Genomic DNA, 13,909 nt, shown 5'->3' on the forward strand with positions numbered 1-13,909 from the left:
GAATTCTGTTTTTCAAGTAAGTACTCAGCAGGACAAGATTTCTGTAGATATACTGGATACTGAATCACTTCCCCCACCAAAAACAGGAAACAAAAAAAGAAGTGAAAGTAGGGGATCTAAAGTGAAAAAAATATTTCTGGTAATCTGACTGAAATATTTAATGAATATTGTGATCCAGAAAAAATTATGTGGTGTGGCTATTAAGTAACGAGACTGCTGAAATAAAATATATATAATGATATATTTCATACCTTACAAGTTAACCCCTTCAAAATAATTGCTTTGGGCTTGCTGCATACACTGTTCCATACATTTCTTCCAAGCACGGAAACATTTCCGGAAGTCATCCTTTGTAAGCCCCTTGACACCCTAGTGTTAAACTCTTCAGTTTTTTTTTTTTTTTTCCTGAGTGTTTGCAATGAACTGAACAATAGGCTCCTTTATGTACACTTTTCAGTTTAGGGAAGAGAAAGAATGTCACAAGGGACTATGTCTGGTGAGAGTTCATGTTCATACACAGGGATTTGTTTTTTTTTGGCTAGAAACTGGCAGAGAGAGTGCTGTGTGCTGTAGCACTATCTTGATGGCTTGATGGAGCATCCAACCATCCTTGCCCAGTTCTGGTCTCTTCCTTTGAATTTTTCATGCAGCCTTTTCAGAACTTCAATGTGTTGTGTCTGATTGACAGTCAGATTTGGTGGGATGTATTAATTTCATTTTGACATTCTTGCCTTTTTTTTAGTCTGGCACAGGGATTCCCAAAGTGGTTGGTAGTGACCCCTGGGGGTCTTTAGTTCCTAATAAAGCCACTGGGGGTTGGTAAGATTATTCTAGGGGTCTTTAAAGAAACTTTCCTCACAAAGATAATTCTAGAAATCTAGAATTAGTATAAGAAACAAGTTATTAATGAAATAAGTAGTTAACTCGGGCAGTCAGCAAAGTGGTTTAGGGTGGAATCACACTATTGTCACCTCATGCGAGGTTACATGGAAACAAGTCAAACATCAAATGTATGAGAGAGAGAGAGAGAGAGAGAGAGAGAGAGAGAGAGAGAGAGAGAGAGAGAGAGAGAGCTATATTTCCCGTTTTGTTTATTGGTCGGAGACAAACTGCTGTTAATGGCTGTAGTCGCAAGATAACGCGTTGGCTTCAAGGCCGATTCATGTTCTCATGAGTTCACAGTTTTCTGTTTGAGCAGAAAATTTCGTACACCGTGAGTTTTCTGTCATGCTGACAGAAGAAAATAGGGGATATGATAATAGAAACATGTCCAGTCACATAGACACTCAAAACTAGCCAAAGGAGGAAAATAAACCAACAGTTAGAGGGGAACAGGTATCCTGTGTGTTATCAGACACTCAGCCTAAAACACTGATGGATCCAATATCTCTCTATTACAGAAGATTTAGCAGAAGTCTGGTTGGCCTGCCTCCCTAAAATCCACTCTGCACACCTTCTTGATGGTAAGCCCTGTTACGTCACTTAGGTGGCAACGAACGTGTAGAGTGGTTCTCTTCAAGACGCCTGGTCAGCGTGAAGAGGAAAAGACCAAACCCTCCAGCATGTGAGAGCACAACAATACAAATGGCCCTCAGTCCCCAACAGCTTTCACTCTCCCTCTTACGGCAGCGAGAGGATCAGAGTGGAAGCAGAGGGTGCTAAGAATCTCTGGGTACGACGAGGCTGCCATGCACGGAAAGTGAACTTGGCCTGTTATAACGTACGATCACTCATCGGTGAAGACAGGATATTAGAAAATGTGAATTGGAATATCATCGGTTTGGCTGAAACAAGAAGAAGAAATGAATCACTTATAAGTTTATCAAGTGGAAATCTGCTGTACACCAATGGAAACAGTGAAAGGAGTGAAGGTGGAGTTGGGTTTCTGGTCCATAAAGAATTTAAAAACAACATTTTGGAATTCAAAAGTACATCACCAAGGGTGTTAAGACTAATACTCAAGATTTCTAAAAGGTACAAGCTAAAGATTATAATGATTTATGCACCAACATCAAGCCATGATGATGAAGAGGTTGAAGAAATGTACACTGAAATTGAGTCTTCTAGATGAGCAGAAAACCCACTACACTTTTATTATGGGGGACTTCAATGTTAAGGTTGGAAAAAGCAAAACAGCGCAGAAAGAGGAACTATAGGAAATTTTGGAATTGGTGAAAGAAATAAAAGAGGTGAAAGACTTGTGGAATTTGCAGAATCTCAAGGACTGTCAGTAATGAACACTTTTTTCAAGAAAAGGGTGAACAGAAAGTGGACATGGAAGGGTCCAAATGGATTAACAACTAATGAAATCGACTTCATCCTCACTAACAGAAGATATATTGTGAATGATGTTACCGTCCTGAATAAGTTAAATGTTGGAAGTGATCACAGAATGGTAAGATGTACACTTGATATAGATGTAGGAAAGGAAAGGAAAAAACTGACTCAAGTAAATAATACAAAGGTCTTTGAGATAACAGAGGAGGAGAAAAAGCAGTATGTACTGGAACTTAAGAACAAGTTTGAGCTTCTGCAGACTGCTCAGGACCAAGATATCGACAAGGAATATTACAACTTTCTGAAAGTGATAAAGCCCAAGAAACCCAAAGAAGAAAAAATTAGTCAAGAAACACTTGTTATGATAAACCGAAGACGACAAATGAAGAGCAAGAAAAACACTGACAGGGAGAAAATTGAGTATACTGAGTTATGCAAAGCCATTAGAAAGAGACTCAGAGAGGACATAGGAAGATTTAACACAAGAAAAGTAGAACAAGCATTAAGGGAAAACAAAGGATTTAAATCAGCAGCCATGAGCAGTAATACAGAAAGACAAATGATACTGAAACTGAAGAATAGCGATGGTGTACTTATAAACAGCAGAGAAGGCATAATTCAAATAGCAGAAGACTACTATAGAGAATTATACAAGGAGTGAAGGAATGATACCAGCAGTGGGGAAGATGGATTGCAAAGTAGCAACACATACGACATACCCGATATTCTTCCTGATGAGGTAGAACATGCATTGAAGAATCGGAAAGCCCCGGGGGAAGATGAAGTTACTGTAGAGTATGGATCACCTTCACGTAATATCACAGCTAATGGAGAAAGCAAATGAATATAAAACACCATTATGCCTGGCATTTGTGGATTATGAAAAGGCATTTGACTCCATTCAGCATAAGGCAATGTTTCGGGCACTGGAAAGACAAGGCATATATACCCCATATATTATGATTTTGAAGAAAATATATGAGAGTGCTACCTCCTTTATTAGACTAGACAAAGACAGTAGCAAATTTAAAATCGAGAAAGGAGTTCGACAAGGAGACACAATATCTCCGAAGCTGTTTACTGCTGCCCTTGAGGAAGCTTTCAGAAGATTAGACTGGTCACAGAAAGGAGTCAATGTGAACGGAGAGTACCTAAACCATTTACGATTTGCAGATGACATTGTGGTCATAAACCACGATCCCAAAGAATTAGAGGAAAATCTTAATCAGTTATGCACTGTTAGTAAGGATTTTGGACTAAAGATGAATATGGCTAAAACAAAAGTAAAAGTAATGATGAACAAGTATGCCACAGAAAGGGAAATAATGATTGAAGGAGCAGTAATTGAAAAGGTGGAGTCATATACTTATCTGGGACAAGTTATTAGCTGTAATAATAATAAATGGCTGGAAGTCAAGAGAAGAATAAATTTTGGATGGATAGCATTCAGGAAATATATTGAATATACATATTGAAGAGCAATATCCCAGTTTGTATGAAATGTAAAATAATGAACCAATGTATACTCCCCACCATGACTTATGGAAGTGAAACTTGGGCACTCACCAAAAGAATGGAAGAGAAGCTGAGAACTACACAGCGAAGAATGGAACGCTGTGTAGGGAATTATATTGGGAATCCCAATTATATTGGGAATCAGACTGTTAGATAAGAAGAGAAACACATGGATTAGGCAACAAACTCAAGTAAAGGACATTCTTATCAAAACTAAAGAACTAAAATGGTTTTGGGCAGGACACATAGCTCGAAGACATGATGACAGATGGACTAAGAAAATAACAGAATGGTACCCAAGAGGAGCTAGAAGAAAACCTGGAAGACAAAGGCGGAGATGGATAGATGAAATTCATGAGTTTGTGGGTAGTAAATGGATGGCCAGTGCTCAAAACAGAAGGAACTGGAAAGTTGCTGGAGAGGCCTTCATGCTGCAGTGGATTGAAAATGGCTGATGATGATGATGATTACAATTTACAAATTTAGAGGAGGAACAAGTCGATCATTTCAGTTTGTACAACTCATAACAATAGTAATCGTGGCATGTGATGCAAGAAAGCAAGAGTATGAGCTTATGTAGCATCAGCCAAAAAAAAAAAAATTCACACAACTATTCCCTCTAAATCAGTGGCTTTCAACTGGGGTGCTGCAACAACATTCCAGGGGTGCCACGTAATTTGGGTTTAAGTTACTTAAACTTATTATTTTTTAACTTATGTTTATTTCCTTATAAAAAGGTGTACAGTATCTTTTTAATTTTGTGGTGATCTATAACTGATGTTTACTTAGTACCTCTCTATAAAGAATAAAATTATATACTGTATATATATATATATATATATATATGTATGTATTATGAAATGTAATTTTTATAATTATATTATTGTAATAAATATCATATATATTTTTTAATATTATATATAATATTAAAATAATATATATATATATATATATATATATAGAGAGAGAGAGAGAGAGAATTGGATCTAAAAGGCAGAAAATTGAGTAGGGGTGCCGCTATTAAAAAAAAGGTTGAAAACCACTGCTCTAAATGTTTGACCAGTTCCTCCTTAAATTTATTTAACCAATCAACTTCCACAATGACAAGATGGAAGTTTGTTCCAGCAATTAAACCACCTGCTGGCTAAAGGCAAATTTCCGCACATCTATTCTACAACTGTCTTTCCCCAATTTGAATTTATGCCCTTAGGTTCGTAATCTGAACAAGTGGAAAAATCCCATCAGAATTCAGCGTGCTCAACTCATTCAAGGCCTTATACACCTCAACCAGATCACCTCGTAGGTGCCAGCCACTGCAATTTGCAGAACTTAAGCCTCTCTTGGTAAGAGGATCCCTTCATTCCCCTTCTCTGTACACGCTCAAGCAAATCTACATCCTTCCTAAAATGAGGCTTCCAGACCTTGACACAGTACTCAAGGTGTGGCCTGACCATTGCCTTATACAGAGGGATAATCATCACCTTTTCCCTGCTAGCAAAATTCCTATATATCATTGACAAAACCCCATGACCTGCTCTTGCAGTCTATCTGCATTGTTCAGAAAACTTCAAATTTGACTGCACAATTACTCATTTTCTACTACCCCAAGTGTAGTACCACACAGTTGGTATGTTCCTCTGGAGTTACTTCTACTCATATGCAGTACTTTGCATTTGGAAAGGTTAAACTTCAGTTGCCACTTCTCAGCCCATCTTCCCAAATTTTCTAGATCCTGTTGCAGTAGCACACTGCCATTAACAACCCTGCCAACCTTTGTATCATCTGCAAACTTCGACACTAAGCCTGATATACCTTCATCAATATCACTTGATAAATATACAAAACAGTGGACCCAACACCAAGCTGTGTGGGACTCCACTAATAACATTAGTCCACGAAGAGCAGCCCCCATATTACCACCCTCTGTCTTCTCCCACTGAACCATCTTTTTATCCATTGTAGCATCTTACCCTTAATACTATTCTGCTCCAATTTGTACAGTAGTCTTCCATGTGCAACAGTGTCAAAAGCTTTCCTGAAATTCAAGTATATGATATCAAAATTATTTTTTGCATCCAGTTCCTTTTTAACCAAATCATAATATCCAATCAAATTTGTCAAACAAGACTTTCCCTTAAAAAACCCATGCTGTGTCTGAATTATTGCTGCTGTCTTGTCTAGATGATCCTGCAATGCATCTTTAACCAGTGAACTCCATTATTTTAACCGGAACAGAAGTTAAACTAACTGGTCTGTAATTACTCGTGTCACTCTTAGATCTCCCTTTGTGAATTGGGGATACATTTACACATCTCCAGTCTGTGGGGACCTCCCCTGAGTCCAAGGATGGACTCAGGGGAAGACTCATAATTATGACTAAGGGTTTGCTTAGTTCTTTTGTTGCCTTCTTTAATATAACTGGATAGATCCCATCCAACCCCAGGTGCCTTTCTTATGTTTAACTTCAACAATTTCTCCAATTTTTAACAATTTCAATTTTTAGCATTGTGAAGTTGTTTTTTTTTATTAAATTTAATTTTAAAAAATTGTTTTGTATTGTGACTGAATAAATCCTTATTCTAAATTAAACTTAGTATTTCAACTTTCCTTAAACATACAACAAATTTTTCCTTACCACTGACTGAATTTCGAAATTGCGTATTTTGCCTTAATTAGATTATATTGGAAATTAAATTCTACTTTATTCATCAGTAAGTACATATTAAAATGATTTTCATCTTCTAAGTCCTGCAGTAAATGATGGAATTCGTCTTTTTTTCTGTTCTCTTCCAGTTTATCATGTATCCATTGCTTACTACCTTTTGTCTTGGCCAAACCAGCCATGGCCAGGGGCCTCATTTTCAGTGTAAATATTTTCTGAAGTAGTGATAAAAAATTAAAGGTATACTAAAGGGACCCCAAAATTAAATATTTCATCCCATTTCATCCTTAATCCACCTCTGTTCTCAACTATAAGAAAATCATTTTCTAAATTTTCAAAATCTGAAGAGGATGAAGTGTGGTGTGGCAATTCATTTCGCTTCAAGCTATCCCCAAAGAGAACATCACACATATATACTCCTAAGACCGACTTTGCAGTTTACACTGAACGGTGTTTAAGGTCGAATGGCACTGGGGGGGGGGGGGATCTCCCTTCTCCAAGTGACACGACGTGAGATGACAATCACTGCATGCCCTTGTAAACATAAATTGTTTTAGTTAGTGTCCAAGCAGGATTTTCATTCTAGTGGTAGTACTCAGTTTTTGTTTTACCGCCATTGCTGTCGCCAAACTTCAATGCTATTTCTAGTGTCAGTAGATATTTTCGTCTGCAGTGAGTGTTTGGGAGTGGATTATTAATTTTGTTTTAATAGTTTCTTATTAAAATTATTTTAGTAAGAGTTTGAGTTGTGTTGAAATAATTTTATACAAAAAACTTCTAATGATCATGTCTGATCATTCGGTAGAATATTTAAATTTTGGGTTTGTGCCTTCTCCCAGTAATGAAACAAAACTAATGTCCTTTATGTAAGAAAACATTTAGTAATGATGCTATGGAACCTTCAAAAATGAAAGAACATTTAAAAAAACAGCATAACGATAAAAGCAACAAAGACCTTGAATATTTCAAGACAATGAAGGAAAAATTTTTAAATCGTACAATGCTTAAGCCCTTTATAAAATCATCTGTAATACCGGTAGCCAGTGATGGACTACAAGCATTGTATGATATTGCTCTTCTAATTGCAAAGAAAGGAAAGCCACATACTCTTGGTGAAGAAATAATCCAACCCCTCTATAAAAATAGCAATAGAGGCAGTTATGAAAAAGGATGCTAATCCAGTTTTAAGGAGTATTCCACTTAGTAATACAGTGCAATGGAGGATTGCTGAGATGGCAAATGATGTCCAAACAACAGTAAATTCAGAGCTGAAAGAGGTTATGTTTGCTATGCAATTAGACAAGTCAACATTTGAAAGTATAAATATTTTAATGTCATTTGTATGGTGTGCATAGCTTAAATACAAATAAATAAATTTTCTGTTTATATTGCAGGATGACCACATGGTCAGAGCACATTCACACCAAATTTTAACTTGTTATGTACCAGTCTAATTGTCCTACCTGGCACCATGTAACTATTGGCTATTCCAAAAATTAAAACAAGAATTGATCAAGAAATCTGATCAAACAAGTTGGATTGCCTAAAAGCATTCACAAAATACTTCCAAAAATGTTTTTATGAGCAGCAAGAATGATGGGAACAAGTGCGAGAAAATTTATTTATTTGCAGGAGTACTGGAGAATATTAACAACGTAAACAAATTTTATCATTGAATAAAATTAATTTTCTTGCAACATTCATCAAAAGTTCTGATCGAACATTGTATATGCACTGTATAATGATCCCAATATATGTTTCAGGGAAATTTCAGTTTTATCCACAGTTCAGCATGGATAGAGTTTTGGTCAAAGTAGTACCTCCAGCCCTGAATCTGGATAGATTCAGAGCTGGTGCTAATCACTAGGACACTACAAAACCTGAAAAAAAAAAAAGAAAAAAAAAAAAACAGATAAAATTATCCAATCTAAGTAAAAATACAAAAACTTAACAAAGGTAGGTATGGCATAGAGATCTAAAAGAAACCTTTGTTGAGGGAATGTAGTGGGATCCATCTGGAGTGAGGCTTGTCCTACCCCAGAGATTTCCACTCTGCTTCAACTATCATGGATTATTTTTAAACAGACTTTAGAAAAATTCTTACTATGTAGCAAATCATTTGCTGTAGGGATGTTCACCACTTCCTGGTAGTGAACAAGGTTGCTTGTGAGGAGGAAAAGAAGGGTGAGAGCCAAACTAAAAAAAAAAAAAACAAAAACGTTGGGGGGGGGGGGGGGAGCTTCTCTAATTCAGTCCCCTTCCGGTAAATTATTAAATTCCATGAAAAATGAAATCAAAGTGTCAATCACACACACACACAGAGAGAGATATCAACTTGGCAGAGAAGTATTAATAATGAATCAACGGATCATAATAAATCAATAGCAAATGTAAAAACACAATCATACAACCAAGTTATAGTCATGAAATGAATAACAGTAGAAATCAAAGTTGCCAAATCTCTAGTGTTATTTGGTTATTTTTTTTTTTTTTTTTTAGGAGCATTAGCAACTAAGGCCATATTGCTCCGGGGATATGCGGTGGTCATTTCCTGACCTTTCCGCATCCTCCGTATTTGGCAGTCGCGGGCTCGAACCCCGGTCTAATCAAGAAGCGTGCGCTACGCACTGCTGCTCCTGCCCACCTGGCTACCGAGGTGCCATCTCTAGTGTGTGCACACATGCATGTGTGCAGGTGTGCTGTTGCATTATGTGCAATATTTTTGTGAAAAAAATCAAGAAATATGAGGGTTATTCCAGAAGTAATGTACTCTTACACATGCTCCTTATTCCATATGCCTGTGCTACTGATATTTATTAGGATAACAACTTGAAGTTTAACCACTACTGGTGTGATCAAAATAGAGTTCCTACATTGAATGTTTGTAGAATACATGCTGCATTCTTACCAGTAGGAAAGTGGTTAACTGTTTGATTCCCTTTTCACTCTTGCTTATATCAGTATGCTGATTTACGGCGGGATTACATTCCACCTCCTCAGAGTTGTTAGCTGAAGTGGTGTAAATCGAGAAAGAATGATAATGTATTTAAATGAGACAGGTTCCTTTACTACGAAAATCGAACTATAAGAGTTCATATAAGTGTTTTTTATATTAAATATTTGTGGTTATTTTATAATTATGAGATATAAATAATATTTATAGATAAAATACAAGTAATAAAATAAAAATTTAGTTTAGTACTTCGTTCATAGAGCCACCTTTGGACCATGTAGTAACATCACTGTCTGTCTCCCCCTCATGATGTTCTTTGACTGGTGGGATGGTGTTGGTGGGATGGGTCTGATGGAGGGCCAACTGGTTCTGCAGATTCTTTGGCCTTAGATAAGAACTGCAGCAACGATGTCTGGTGAGTCTTTCTCTCTTGTAACATATTATTATTAGCCATATGGTGCAAGGAAGCCTGAGGCTTATGCTGCAACAGCCAATTGTGGTAGGGTTCGATATGTTATTAACAGCTCTCTGGATGGAAGAGCTGCATTCCCAGTCTGGGTCATTATCACACAGAGTTTCACAGCATTTTTGTATTTGTGCCAAAGTGATTGAAGTGTCTTTGTGGTGAGGGTCCTAATTGGCCCAATCTCATGCTCTTCCTCCTCAGAATCCTGTTTACCCAGTTGTGCACCAGTTCCTCTAAGTCCTCCTTTGAAAGAGGCTCACCATTGCTTTGCAGCAACTCACTGACTTTATCAATTATTATCAACATCCTCAGCCATCTGAGTGACATCTTCAGCCACTGCTGAAACTGGCTCAAACTGAAGAAAGTAAGACACTGCATCAGGCCACAATTTCCTCCAAATTCCTTTCATGCATGATAGCAACACTTCTTTCCAGACTGCAGCAATGTTACTTATGGCCTTACAGATATTGCAGGACTTCTAGTAGTCCCTCACAGTCATTGAGTTAGATGCCTGCACTGCCTTGACAATCCCTTCGAAGGTCGTACATAAATAGTATGCCTTGAAGGCTGCAACAGTGAGGTGGTGTTGGGTGGCAAATAAACAACCGTCACATTCAAAACTTCATTAAGGATATCATCAAGGTTGACTGGATGTCCTGGAGCATTATCGAGGCCCAAAACGTTTTTGGGCAAGTTGTTTGCTGCACAAAATTGGGCTACCTCTGGACAAAAGTATGAAGTATACCATTCACTAAAATGGGTCTGGGTCATCCACATCTTCTTATTAGAGCACCAGAAAATAGGAAGTTAAGTCTTCAACAATACCCTTCATAACACATGGATTCTCTGAATGGTACACCAACATCAGCTTTAACTTAAGAGTGCCTGATGCATTACCACCGAAAAGTAAAGTAAGCTGATCTTTTTCAGCCTTAAAACCAGGGGCAGACTTCTCTTACAGGCTATGTACATCCTACCAGGCATCTTCTTCCAGTACAGTCCCGTTTCATCAACATTAAGACCAAATTTGGGGTATAGCAGCCTTCATCCATTACCTTTGAAATATGGGAGAATATTCCTCAGCACATGCAGTGTCGGCACTAGCTGCCTCACCAGTAATTTTTACATTGTGAATTCTGGTCTGGTTTTTGAACCAGGAAAACCAGCCCCTGCTAGCCAAAAATGATCCAATCTCTCCTAATTCCTCATTAATTTCACTGAACAAGCTCCTATCCTTGTCCATAACCAGGAATGTTATTTTGGTTCATATCATCTACCCACAGCACTAATAACTTCTCCTTCTCCATTATCTCACTCCTTGAATAAGTTGTTCTAGAAAAACTTACATTAATAATTCCTGTATGCGACTGCTTGGTCTTCTCAGCATTATTCATAATGGTTGTAACAGTAGAAGGTGCTAAGTTTAAGGTCTTGCACACCTCTGAACACCACTCACCAGACTCCATACAATGAATAATGTCCATTTTTCATATCAATCATTACAGATTTGCAACTATTTTTAACATCGGCAGGCACAGATTCACCATTAAGCTTAGCATGGTTGCACAATTTATTTAAAATAATAAGGCACTAATAAACACAGGAAATTATTAAAATTTCAGGCACAGCTCACAACACTTGCACACGAGGAGAAAGCAACTGAGGTCAACACTAGCGCCTCCTAGGTACCCACTTTCTAGGCTGCTTTTTCAAATTTTCTTTTTATATATATATATATATATATATATATATATATATATTTTGTTCATTATTATTTTAAAAGGGCATAAATGTGAAACAGTAAAATGAAGCATTGTAAAGTGGGGCCTACCTGTATTATCAATAAGGCCGCAACTGGAAACAATTAATTGAAAATAAATCAACCTAAACTTAGCCACATGTTGAAAAAATTTATTTCAGCTCTCTGAAACAAGTAAATGTAGAGTTATATGGGGAAAAAATACCAGAAGAAATAAAAAAAAAAATTTTTTTTTGTACATAAAGTTACGCTAAACTACTTTCTACATCCGTGCGTGCACGCACGCACAAACACCAGTTCTTTCTATTAATATATGGACACCCCTCCGTTGATAGCTGACTGCGTCTTGCTCATGCACACAACATGGTCCACCAGTCTGACAGTCATGCCTACATGTGCTGGATGCTCAGAGAAAGCTATTGTATCATCCTGACAATGAAGACTGGCAGAGGTAGCATGGCAATCCAGGGCTTTTTTTGATGGTTTGACCTGGGACTATTGGTTGGTTTGGACAAAACTATGAATGCCAAGGTCTTGCATCTTGGACAATAATGTGCTACCCATTGTAACATGTTGTCATGACAACATGTCTATCAGCAAGAAAACACTCCATATCATATTGTTTGCATTGTGACAGACAGGTTTGAACTCAAACATTGAAAAGTTGCCTGAGGAGCCCAGATTCCTGACCTCAATCCTATAGCAAACATCTGAGATGAAATGGATTGTTGGATTGGAGAGAATGCCCAATAAAGAGCTGAACTGGTTGCTGCTTTGAAGGCTGAATGGCAGAAAATATCGGAGGGAATTTACCAAAAAACTGGTGGAGAGTGTGTACTGTCAAGGTTAGAGGCAGTCATAGGGGCTAAAGGTTTCAGCACACATTATTAGTTTCCATATAAATAAAGGTTATTCGTAGATAAGCAAGTGCCCAGATATTAATGACAGGGCAGTAAAAATTTGTTTTGTATATAATGATTCACTGTTCCCCATATTTTAAAGTGCTTTCTGAAAACAAAAATTAAAGATGATTTTTTTTCTGTGACTGATCATTTAAAGATTATTAAAAGTAAAAATAACAATACTTTTTAAATATTATACTTATTGATAAGAGTGCAACCAAAGAAATCTGGTTCTTTATATATGGACTGAAGTGTAACAAAATACACAGGAGCCCATAATGCTTTCTCTTAAAAATTTTTAAAACAAGATTAACTGTATAATCTACATTTTTATTGAACAATTCACATAGTGACATTTTATACAGTGCTATATACAGATCTGAAGTATAATTATTCTGTGAGATGAGCACATCCATGAATTTACAACAGGCCAGATGAATAACCCTATCTTCCTCATTCCATCTTGGATGAGATTTAAATTTTTTAAAATTAATTTTTTAATTTTTTTTAAACAAGAACACTACAAAAGGTAATTACCTAACCACAGGTGTTAAACAGACCACTAATACCCAAGCAGGTCAACTGAATCTGACTCTTCTCTGGACAAAATTTGAGATATTTTGTTATAAAACTGGCAGAACAGAAAAGCCATTAGTATCTGCTTATGGGAAGAAGGTTCGGTCGATGTTCTGAATGAGAACCATGCTCATCTCAATGCTGAGTCCATGTGGAGTGTCTTTAATAACCAACAACTATCCTTCCTAATGATGGAGCAAAAAGAAGTGCATGTATACACAAATAGCAAAACTTATTCTTCACCACAGTGGTCATTATGTTAAGTTTTCTCCAAGTGCTTGCCATTAGAGGAACTTTGTCAGGAGATTCTGACCTTTCAATATTTTCTGGCAGTTAATATATTACATTAGCGCCAACACTAGGAAGGGTCATAATGCATAATCACATCATGTAACTGTTACCATTCATGTTGTTTCAACAGTATATTTTCAAGGAATATGGGCATTATTAGAAATGTTTATTTATTTCTCTCTTACTAAAGTGCGGTATGAGTAAAAGAGCTAGCACTGTTACTATGTGCAAGACTTAGCATACTCCCACTGATGCTAATATCATCAGAAGGTAATGGTTCCTGGGATGCTTCAGCAATTGCAATAGCATCAAAGCCTAATCGCGCACTTTCTTCATCAAAAGCTTCAATTTCTCGAGCTTGACGATCCAGTAAGAGTCTTTGTCTCTCAGCTCTTTCTTCTTGAAACTGCTGTTTTTCTAGTTCCATCTAAATGGGAAAAAATAAATTAAAAACGTTAATTTAACACTTAAGGTATATGAAGTGCATTCAAATCATAAGATCTCCAAA

The 13,909-nt window shown here is 37.0% G+C and overlaps 1 protein-coding gene across 1 annotated transcript in view; it reads right to left on the bottom strand.

The window, feature by feature from the left end:
• Nucleotides 1–12,952: 12,952 nt before the first annotated feature.
• The window catches only part of LOC150081842 (serine/threonine-protein kinase Tao-like), a 319,424-nt gene continuing 318,467 nt past the window's right edge, over nucleotides 12,953–13,909 (bottom strand). The window contains exon 12 of the mRNA XM_090378937.1: nucleotides 12,953–13,828. Coding sequence (XP_090235063.1) covers nucleotides 13,586–13,828 — 243 coding nt within the window. The 3' untranslated portion in view covers nucleotides 12,953–13,585. The remainder of the gene's footprint in view (nucleotides 13,829–13,909) is intronic.

Source organism: Mastigoproctus giganteus, chromosome 8, assembly GCF_048544385.1.
Source record: "Mastigoproctus giganteus isolate SK-2022 chromosome 8, ASM4854438v1, whole genome shotgun sequence".
NCBI classification, from domain to species: domain Eukaryota; kingdom Metazoa; phylum Arthropoda; class Arachnida; order Uropygi; family Thelyphonidae; genus Mastigoproctus; species Mastigoproctus giganteus.